Genomic DNA, 10,961 nt, shown 5'->3' with positions numbered 1-10,961 from the left:
AGCCACCAATGGTCAACATCAGCTGAGGACAGGAACAACAAGCCAACACTTAATGTACCTGGCAAGCATCACAATCACATCATTATGGGCAACTCGCCCAGTCTGAGAACTTCTCCCGCACCTGCCCCAAACATCCTAAGCAAACTGGTTGATTTATGTCTGTAGAATAAATGTCCACTGGACAATTTTTCAGACTGCTTTTTGAAAGATAGATGCAACATAAAAATGATTTTCTCATTTATTGTGAGATACTTTATTCTCTCATCATACATGTACATGTAAAAATTGGTACAGAAATTAGATATTTTACTAGGCTACTTCAGTAGGGACTTAGATTGAGTACTTCTATACAGCTAATGATGCAGCAAACTCACCAGATATTTCTCCGGATGTCTGGCCACCAGAATCACCAGTGACCCAGTAAAGACCAGCTGCAGCAAGGTAGGACAAAATGAATGAATATCTGATATATGATGTTACCATAGCTGATAGCAATGAACTGAGTATGATAGATAAGTTGTTTGTGTACTCATCACAAGTATTTCTGAATATCGGTAATTATGATACACATGCTACTATTTTATTCAAAACAAAACGGAAAATTTCACATATTTAGCGCTATTTGAAAGTTCAAAGTGTTAATCAATAATTTAGTCACCCCACTGGGCTCTTGTTAATAATAGAAACTCAGGAGCTGCCTGTGGGCTTTACCACCAATTAAACAAAGCATGCCATGCTGGTACCATATGGTGTTACTGTAGAGATTACTGCCTTATCATATGTGCACAGTACAACTCTACATGTTATAGCAGAAAATGAAACTGAGCGTACTGTAATAGCGTTGACATATGTGGGTATCGGTCCCTCTGTGTAGTGCAGGGATGTGGTGAGTGTGCGGAGGCTGAAGTACAGGCACAGTTGGAGCAGGCCTGTCAGGATCACTACAATCCCTGAAAAGCAAAAATCAGAAGTGATATGAGAAAATCAATTTTTCACATCACACATATGGAGATTACTTCACAACAGCTGGGGTCAGCTGTAATACCTCCAGTTCTATCAAACAATATGGCATAAGGTTATCAACAATATGGCCTCTGGCTGGCAGTTACAAAATTGCAATCAACTTTCAGAATTTGAAACAGTATCATACCTGAAGCTGCCAGCAGGCAGTAGGGATGAACACTGGCACATGGGTGCACCTTGTAGTGAACTGAGGAGAACACAGACCTACTGCCAACAGTGGACCCACTTCTAAAAGAGTTTGGTCTCGTCATCTTTGTGGTTTTATCTTCAACACAAAAACAAACAAATATGTAATGTACATGTATGTTGATGATTATATTAAGCAAGATACAAGCTGACACCAATATAAAACAGAAACATGTCATTATCTTTGATTTAATAGCAATAGCAGATAAGGTAAGGTAAGCAATAGCAGATACATGTAACGTTACATGTATTAACAACAGGTGTGGTGTGTCCATCAGTGCTGGTGCCATGACTAACTTATTCAAGGGTGTGGTTCGCTATGCTTGTTTAATATGCTTTGATCATAACATTATAACGCCTATGGCAAAATAAAAATTTGCCTTTGCTATGCATTGTTCAGTGAAACTTAACATGTTACACAGTGTTACTGTTTTCTGCAGTGATAGTGACCTGTTCATTCTTTTCAACTTTTAAACCATCAAATTTTACGAAGTATGAACAAGTGTGACTGAACAATGACATTAATAAAACCCCTCTATATCCTTCAAACTGTCAAGAATTTCTTGGCAGTACTTTGTGCCTTTTACAAATTCATAACCTCCCCACACGTACGCCCTTGTCGGTTCCTTACCTGATGTCACTGCAAAGGTTGGTGCATTGTGTGTTGTGATACTTTGGGATGATCAGTCAGCCACCAAGAACTTTAAAGTGAGTTCACTCCACCTGCATGGCAAACTTGTCGTCTCAATTGCATCCTTCACATCTTCCTGTGAGAGAAGAAAAATTATTGCAGTTTAGAAGGGAAATCCTTTGTTGTAAAATATGACCACTCCCTTTTACGCTCTGGTTGAACTTGAAAACGCCGGGTGGTCTAGTCCCGTACGTGACAGGCACTTCTAAAACATTCAACAGCATTTGTCATCTGCCCAAGTATCTTACCAGACACACATCAAACGTGCATACACAGCATATCTTGGTCTAGATTACTAATAAGTCATAAAAGCCTGACCTTTCTGCAGCTAGCGCAGGACCAATCGATATGGCACCTGCACCTGTCTTTGTTTTGCAGTTTCCTTGTTTTGATACGCTGAGGACCATGGGTACGAGACCATATCAGGCAAACGCTAACAAGATAGCAAATCGGCAGCTAAAATAATGTCTGAGAAGTTAATATATAAAAATCTAGCTTTAGTCTAAATTTATACTGTTTATGATGTTGCGGTTATACTTAATCTTCGGCAAGGCTCTATAAACACATACTCTGTGTGGTGTATTGCCCATACGATGCGGTTCAGTACCCTGGACACGAGAGTGTATTGGCCGCCATATTAGTTTTGTTACCATAGCGACGAAGGAAATGGCGCTCCCGTTCGCAACCGGACAGTTTTACAGTGGATATCTAGCGAAGTGGTCTACATAATGTGCTTTTCTTGACCTGACACTGTTCTACAAGAAAATCAAAAGGTCTGAGGTAAGCAGAACAGTTGTGTGATTTGAGATTTGCTCCAAAAAAGATTACCTTTTTTGTTGTTGGATACGAGTGGCACATGAACAGATTACCTGGATGTAAATAACGTCAGCCATTGGTAACGACTGGGGAGGGGGGCAGTGGTGATATCTAGAAATCGAAAGCTTGGATTGAGGGAGTAAACAATTTTATAGGTATGTGAGACAGCTGTAATAACTACCCTCACACGTGAGTGTCAATGAATGTCACGTTTAGTGTAATTTCATTATTTTTCACATTTTCTGTTAAACATTTCTTCATAAAACTTGTGTCAATGGAATCAAGAACCTTGTATTCTTCCTTCGTTCCTGCCATTTATTTTATGATGAAAGGCAGACGCCAAGCAACTCTACAAGTTGCAGACTCACATCAAGGAGAACCCAACACAACTGTTTTGACTTTAAATAACATCACAATGAACACTTGCAAATAAAGTGTGAGATCTCAGGTAGCTGTATAGACAGGATCAGACAGGGACAGTGTAATACGAGTGGTTTGATTAAACCATTTGATGATGATCAATAACCAGGTGCTCTTTTCGTGGAAAATTCTTGTTCCCTGGCAGAGTTGACAAGATGCCGACTCCTACACAAGTTGGCAGCGGCACTGAAGGCCGGTTAGCGGGGACGGCAGGAGACATGCCCAGGCTGAACTACCAGAGTAAAGTGGTCGCACCCAGGAACCCGCGACTCGTGCGAGGAGAACTCCCGCCGCCAAAGGTTAGTATGTCCTGACAAAAGCCATTAACCCTTGAGAAATATATACAATGAATCCGACATATTTTAGGCACCTGTGACTAACTGTTGAAAAAAAAGAAATTAACAGTTCTTGACGGGAGACCAATATGCAGATGTTGCCACATTTGCGCACCAAATCTGTAGTGTGTTTTTCGCACACAATTAGACAGATTAGCCGAAGAGGTTTGATGGGCATCACTCCACCTTAAGGGAAAGTTGTGTAATCTAGTGCCTTTCCCAAGGGCACAATGTCGGGGCATGGTGCCCAGTATCAAATGCAGGAGCTTTCGATTCTGAGCTGAATGCACTACCAGCTACGCTACACTAACTGTTAGCTAGATGGTAATTTTTTAGTTTGACTTGGTCCTCCTCCTCCTATCCATTGTTTGATACATGTAGTATTTGTTCTCTCCCAAACACCAGATGACACCCTCTAAGTTCCTCCATGAGATGGGTCTGGATACAGCAGGAAAACTGGCCAACACACATGAGATGCACCTACCACAGATAGTGGAACTCCTGGACATGGCCGAAACAACCCATCAAAAGGTACTTGCTTAGTGCATTGCAAGTAATTCTGGTCTTAATTTTCATTAAAGAGTTAAGATTTTCTAACAGCTTTTTATAATTTGTAAAGAAATTAAATTAATCTCTTTATTCCTTAACAGTTTTCCCAAGTCAACATAGATGAAGCCATGTTCCAGCCTTTTCCGTCGGAGATCCGGTTCCAGAACTATGAGTCCCACCAGACATATGAAGTCCCACTGCAGCTGAGGAACAATGATGGGGTATACACCGCTTAGTTCTTAGCTATTTAGTATTAGATTAGACGCGGTTTAAAGTATAGACCAGTCTGTTGTGCAATAAGGGAAATATCAGAAAGCATTACTTACACTAACAGGTGAATGCTGACTTGTATTGTGGGTTTTAATCATTCATTCATTGATATGGCAAGCTATGCCATTTCAACTGTTTGAAAATTGTATCTCATAAGGATTTGTGGCTAATAGTTAGCATTGATCATGATACATTTTTTCTGCCCAGGTGCCCCGGCTAGTAAAAGTGTACCAGACAGACTCCCCATACTTCAAAATCATCAGTCCCAACAATGTTGGGGACAAGGTCGCACCTGGCATGGCAAGCACCTTCCGCATCCTCTTCACTCCCCTGGAGAAAAAGGTGTGGTCAGAAATGATGTTCTTTGTTCTTTATGTTCTTTATTTGCACATATCACATGGATTAAAAACAAATACAAAATAGAAATACATGCAGGGGGAGGGCAGAAGCCTATGAGGCTTTTAGTGGACCTCCCTCAAGAACTACAAATGTAGGTTGCATGAAATAATTGATTTACACATAATCAAGTTGATTGAAATAACACATAAGTTGAAATTATAATAGTATCCTAATTAAACAGAAGTTATATTACAAATGATCAATAAGGAATAAGGAATGAAAACATAATTTATACATCATAAAGAAATGATGGTGTAGGCACATGGTACCTTTGAGTTGGCTTGCTATGAAATCATGAGTTGCTATGAAATCACGATATAATGATGAGTTCTTAAGAGCACATTAATTTCAGCACCAGGGACAGGCTCCAACAACTAAAGTGTGCATCAAAATGTTCTTTCCTGAACAAATACAAGTTTTTTGCCTTGAAGAAGTATTGTTAAGGACTTTGACAAGGTTCAGTCAATTTAAATAGTAAGTGTTTAGAGCTGTGACAGTTTTTTTTACGTTTTACCCCAATGCAGGACTATGTTCACGAACTGCTGTGTATAACAGAGAGGGAGAAGTTTGTAGTTCCCGTCCACTGTATTGGAGCACGAGCCATCCTGGACTTCCCAGACTATGTGAACTTCTCCGCCTGGCCAGTGAAACATACAGCCACACAGACTCTCCTGGTCCGAAACATTGGCAACAAAGATGCAACCTTTTCTCTAGCCGCACAAAGGTAAAGGATGTTGATGGTAACAGCCAGAATTACTTGCTTGTCAGACACCTACCAAATATTTAGTACAAATGTTAAAATATCTGTATATAGCTTATTGAATTTGTGTACCTCAGCCGTAAAAGCCTTCAGTGAAAGACTAGTAAATCCGTGTCTAAAAAACACATGTATTTTTGGCATGATGAGTGTGAGATGTCGGACAATTTTGTTTCATATTTTTCAAACTGCAATATTAAGTGATTGTCTTGTTGGCTGTGACAGACCCTTCAGTGTGAGCCCGTCCTGTGGTGTGCTGCCAGTGGGAGAGAGCATGCAGGTAACGGTGGAGTTCACAGCTCCAACCACAGGGGACCATGTCGCAGACCTGGTGCTCACGTATGACACAGGTAAGGGAAATTGCACAGCTGGAGTGTTGTAGTGGTTGTAAATCATATGTTTTCTACATTGTTGACTTTTTCTGTGCTATCATATATATTCTATGTATATTGATGACTTTGACTCTACAAATATCATCTTTTCTCCTGCCCCAGGTGAGCAAGTCTTTGTTGAGCTGCATGGGGTTGCAGTGAATGCAAACGTGCGGCTGGACAAAAGTTCCCTCCGCATCGAGAACACGTACATCTCCATGGCCAACCAGCGCACGATCAACATCGTGAACCGCAGCGATGTCATCGTCCACTACCACTGGAAGCTGTTTGCCACCGTGGAGGAGGAGAGTCAGCAGAGGACCCACTACACCTCTGAACTCTCGCATGAGGAGTCTGTGGAGAGAGAGCGCTTCCTGGAAGAGTGCATCACAGACCCTACTCTGAGAGACAAGATGTCCCTGTTGACAAGAACCTATGAGAACAGGCGGAGGATTGTCTCAGGAGACAGCATGCTGTTCGCCGATGACGTCTTCCAGATCGAGCCTCTGGAGGGGGAGATCTGGCCCAACCAGTCGGCGGAGGTTTCCGTGATCTTTAAGCCGCAGGAGGCTAAGACGTACCAGCAGGTGGCGTACCTGGACATCACGGGAAGGGAGGCCCGACTCCCGCTCAGGTTACGCGGAGACGGAGTTGGCCCAAACGTGCAGTTTTCCTTTGAGCAGCTGGACATGGGAAACATCTTTGTAGGGTCTATTCACACCTATGAGGTGAGAAAAGTTGAAGCATAGCCAATATTTCATGCTATTGTAATACAGTCAAACCTGTGGCCACCTGTAGATTTGACTTTGGCAGGGTCAGTTGAATTTTGAGACGATTGAGACAATGTTACTTGGTGAGAAAAATCAGTGGGTACTGAAATCATGTGTAACTTATTGCTCGTTGTCAATTGATCAGCATTTTCTCTATAGTAGCCACCTGTCTATAGCGGCCACATTTCTCCAGTCCCTTGAGTGGCCATTATAGACAGGTTTGACTGTATCTTCCTCCTGTCATTGAAACAAACTTTTACCCTATTATACTGGCCATTTGTAGAAAGTGTCTTGCATGTGATAAAATGCATTCTCTGAGGACCTTAATGTTGTATATCCTGCCTCATACCCACAGGTTGTACTTGCCAACAAGGGTGACATTGATGCCATTTTCAGCATCCTTCCCAACAACACGCATTTTGGCCTGTGCTTCACCTTCAACCCAACAGAGGGCATCGTTCTACCTGATGGACACCAGGCCATACAGATTACCTTCAGGTCTGCATATCTTATCGGCCATTGGTCAAATGTATTGTTGAAAGTTCAACAGAGCAAAGAGGCATTTTTAGGAAAATGTTTGTTGTCTACACTTTGGTTTACTTAGTGTGATGGTGACAATCTGTTCTTGGATTTAGATATATTGCATGATTTGTTTCTTGTGTTAAATATAAATGGAATCTGAGATGCAGGGGCAATATTTTACACAGTTATAATGTAGGTTACTTTCTGTCCTTAGGTCTGCTACACTTGGTGACTTCCAGGAAGACTTCTACATAGCTATTGATGGCTCCCCACAGAGGCTAAAGCTGTCCTTCAGGTAAAATTACCTATAGTCAGTATAAAATATGCAAATTGCCTAATAATTTGATTACATCCATCTCTGTCATTGGTATGTGCGTGAAGTATTCATTAACTGGAGTTCATTAATCTGTTCTACAGGGGCTGTGTGATTGGGCCTACATTCCATTTTGATGTTCCACGACTCAACTTTGGAGTTGTTTCTTACGGTAAGTACTGCATTGTCACAAGTATTTAGATAAAAGCAGAAATACTCCCAAATAAACAATTTTATGTATCCTTTACAATGTACTAATCTTTACAATGTGCACACTCACATTTGTGGATAAATGAAAATTGTATTTGACAAATGGAATATCTTCTTCAGGTTTCCAGCACACCCAGACCTGTACTATAGTCAACACGGCGCTGGTGCCCATGACCTTCAGTCTGCACGTGCCGGGAGACGGTACCGGCGAGCGCAGCATATGTAGCCTGTTGGACCTGGAGGACGGTACTCACGCCAGCGATCACCAACCCAACCAGAGCGTATCCTCGGCACTACAGGAGTTCATCATTGTTCCCTCCAGTGGCACCATCCCTGCACAGAGCCAAGTCAAGGTCCAGGTCAGTAACAGGAGGGTCATGCATGTAGGAACAGTGTTGGTGATGTGATTAGATGGGCTAGAATCGGTAAATGCTTTGTTTGTTTTTAAACTGAATGTGTGTTGCAGCTTTGTTGAGAACATAGTGTCATAAGATAAACCTTTGTTATATCCTTACTTAATGCACTGCTCTTCTAATTGCAGTGTCCACCATAAGTTAAAAATCTGTATTGAATCCTCATTGTAACTTCAACTACTCTCTCTTGACTAGCAGAGTTTGAAATCTTTAGCGAACATTGCCCAGTCTATTCTAGCATTGTGCTGCTTTGCTTTGTGTAAATCCAAGTTGAATGTCTATTACAATACCACCACAGTTACTGATGCTTTGTTGTGTCCACAGGTGACTCTGGTGTCCAACACAGTGAAGAAGTATGACTCCATGCTGGTGGTGGATGTACAGGGTGTAGGCCAGGGCATCCTCATGCTTCCTATAGTGGCCAAGTATGTATCTATCAGAAGATACTACAATAATGCACGTTTCTGTAATATTTGATATTACACGTATTTCAAACAAGCAGAATTCCTAAAGAAATCAGATTTTGTTTCTTATTCAAATTTTAGGAGAGACAAGACTAATTTGCAATTCATTATCTGGAAAATAGCTATACCTTACAAATGTAATGTTGTTTTGTACAGGTGCATAGTGCCAACCCTAGCTGTGGTGACACCTGTGCTGGACTTTGGACGCTGTTTCCTGGGCTTCCCTTACGAACACAGCATCAAGATCCTGAATGACACCGAACTACCTGCCAAATATGACATCATACCCCAGGTCAGTCCAGGATGTATTCAGTACATCAGATGTTTTATATTTGTTCATCTACCGTTATAGACAAACATTGTTAAGACTGTTATACGTGTAGAATAGATATTATAAGAAAGGTCCAAACATTAGCAAACATGGTATATGAACAGGACTCAATACACCTTTCGTTTCATATGTAATTTGATGGTGACGATTTGATTTATTCCAAAATAATGCAATAGTGTGTTTACTTGTTTTTATCTATGTGTAATGAACATTAGGCCTAGTAAAGGTCTCTCTTGATACATTTATCATAATAGATGATGTGTGATTAATATTTTCATGTCTGTTTTTTGCCATTTACACCAGGCGGTGGATGATGCTAGCACCCTGACATACCAGAGCTCCCAGTGGCGGGGGATCCTGCAGCCCCACACGGTGACAGAGATCCCCCTCACCTGCACAGCACAGCAGCTCAACGAGGCGGAGGAGGTTGTGTACATCCACATCTTTGGCAGCCAGGACCCTCCAATGGTAAACAATTGGGAACTTTTACTTTCTTTAACCTCTGACCTTGAAAAAAAATGATGAAAACAACACAGTGAACTTTACATGCTGGACCCTCATCTTTAACCTCCATCAACATTTATCAGCCAGTTGCATAAATCTGACACTTTGTAAACAGTATGTTTGATGAGCTATATCTGAAGACCGTGGATTGATGAATTCCACAGCTGTGATATTCATCACTTAGATGATGAATTCCACAGCTGTGATATTCATCAGATGATGAATTCCACAGCTGTGGAATCATCAATAGTGCTGTGAGATTCATCGATCTACTGATGAATCCAACGCCACTTCCGTCCCTAACACTGGCGATCGGCCGTGAGATTCATTGATCTACTGATGAATCCAACGCCACTTCCGTCCCTAATACTGACGATCGGCCGTGAGATTCATCGATCTACTGATGAATCCAACGCCACTTCCGTCCCTTATACTGGCGATCGGCCGTGAGATTCATCGATCTACTGATGAAACCAACGCCACTTCTGTCCCTAATACTGGCGATCGGCCGTGGGATTCATCGATCTACTGATGAATCCAACGCCACTTCCGTCCCTTATACTGGCGATCGGCCGTGGGATTCATCGATCTACTGATGAATCCAACGCCACTTCCGTCCCTTATACTGGCGATCGGCCGTGGGATTCATCGATCTACTGATGAACCCAACGCCACTTCCATCTCTAATACTGGCGATCGGCCGTGGGATTCATCGATCTACTGATGAATCCAACGCCACTTCCGTCCCTTATACTGGCGATCGGCCGTGAGATTCATCGATCTACTGATGAATCCAATGCCACTTCCGTCCCTAATACTGGCGATCGGCCGTGGGATTCATCGATCTACTGATGAACCCAACGCCACTTCCATCTCTAATACTGGCGATCGGCCGTGGGATTCATCGATCTACTGATGAATCCAACGCCACTTCTGTCCCTAATACTGGCGATCGACCGTGGGATTCATCGATCTACTGATGAACCCAACGCCACTTCCGTCCCTTATACTGGCGATCGGCCGTGGGATTCATCGATCTACTGATGAATCCAACGCCACTTCCGTCCCTAATACTGGCGATCGGCCGTGGGATTCATCGATCTACTGATGAATCCAACGCCACTTCCGTCCCTAATACTGGCGATCGGCCGTGGGATTCATCGATCTACTGATGAACCCAACGCCACTTCCGTCCCTTATACTGGCGATCGGCCGTGGGATTCATCGATCTACTGATGAATCCAACGCCACTTCCGGCCCTAATACTGGCGATCGGCCGTGAGATTCATCGATCTACTGATGAATCCAACGCCATTCTCGTCCCTTATACTGGCGATCGGCCGTGGGATTCATCGATCTACTGATGAATCCAACGCCACTTCCGTCCCTTATACTGGCGATCGGCCGTGGGATTCATCGATCTACTGATGAATCCAACGCCACTTCCGTCCCTAATACTGGCGATCGGCCGTGGGATTCATCGATTTACTGATGAATCCAACGCCACTTCCGTCCCTTATACTGGCGATCGGCCGTGAGATTCATCGATCTACTGATGAATCCAACGCCACTTCCGTCCCTAATACTGGCGCTCGGCCGTGGGATTCATCGATACAG

General features: G+C 42.7%; 2 protein-coding genes across 2 annotated transcripts in view; one reads left to right on the top strand and one right to left on the bottom strand.

The window, feature by feature from the left end:
* LOC118417598 overlaps nt 1-2,331 on the bottom strand; it is a 2,666-nt gene extending 335 nt beyond the window's left edge. Inside the window, exons 1-6 of the mRNA XM_035823195.1 lie at nt 2,219-2,331; nt 1,841-1,976; nt 1,151-1,288; nt 832-950; nt 375-431; nt 7-22 (exon numbers count right to left, since the gene is read on the bottom strand). Of these exons, the coding sequence (XP_035679088.1) occupies nt 7-22; nt 375-431; nt 832-950; nt 1,151-1,274 (316 nt within the window). The 5' untranslated portion in view covers nt 1,275-1,288; nt 1,841-1,976; nt 2,219-2,331. The remainder of the gene's footprint in view (nt 1-6; nt 23-374; nt 432-831; nt 951-1,150; nt 1,289-1,840; nt 1,977-2,218) is intronic.
* A 938-nt stretch (nt 2,332-3,269) lies between these two features.
* Nucleotides 3,270-10,961, top strand: part of LOC118417597 (hydrocephalus-inducing protein homolog) — a gene marked incomplete in the record, with an annotated part of 61,778 nt that continues 54,086 nt past the window's right edge. Inside the window, 14 exon segments of the mRNA XM_035823194.1 lie at nt 3,270-3,435; nt 3,877-4,002; nt 4,122-4,241; nt 4,498-4,632; nt 5,214-5,413; nt 5,672-5,796; nt 5,941-6,545; nt 6,943-7,085; nt 7,324-7,404; nt 7,527-7,594; nt 7,753-7,991; nt 8,370-8,470; nt 8,666-8,801; nt 9,144-9,308. Coding sequence (XP_035679087.1) covers nt 3,292-3,435; nt 3,877-4,002; nt 4,122-4,241; nt 4,498-4,632; nt 5,214-5,413; nt 5,672-5,796; nt 5,941-6,545; nt 6,943-7,085; nt 7,324-7,404; nt 7,527-7,594; nt 7,753-7,991; nt 8,370-8,470; nt 8,666-8,801; nt 9,144-9,308 — 2,388 coding nt within the window.

The sequence above is a fragment of the Branchiostoma floridae genome, chromosome 6 (assembly GCF_000003815.2).
Source record: "Branchiostoma floridae strain S238N-H82 chromosome 6, Bfl_VNyyK, whole genome shotgun sequence".
NCBI lineage: Eukaryota > Metazoa > Chordata > Leptocardii > Amphioxiformes > Branchiostomatidae > Branchiostoma > Branchiostoma floridae.
This window is presented reverse-complemented; position numbering and strand designations above follow the sequence as displayed.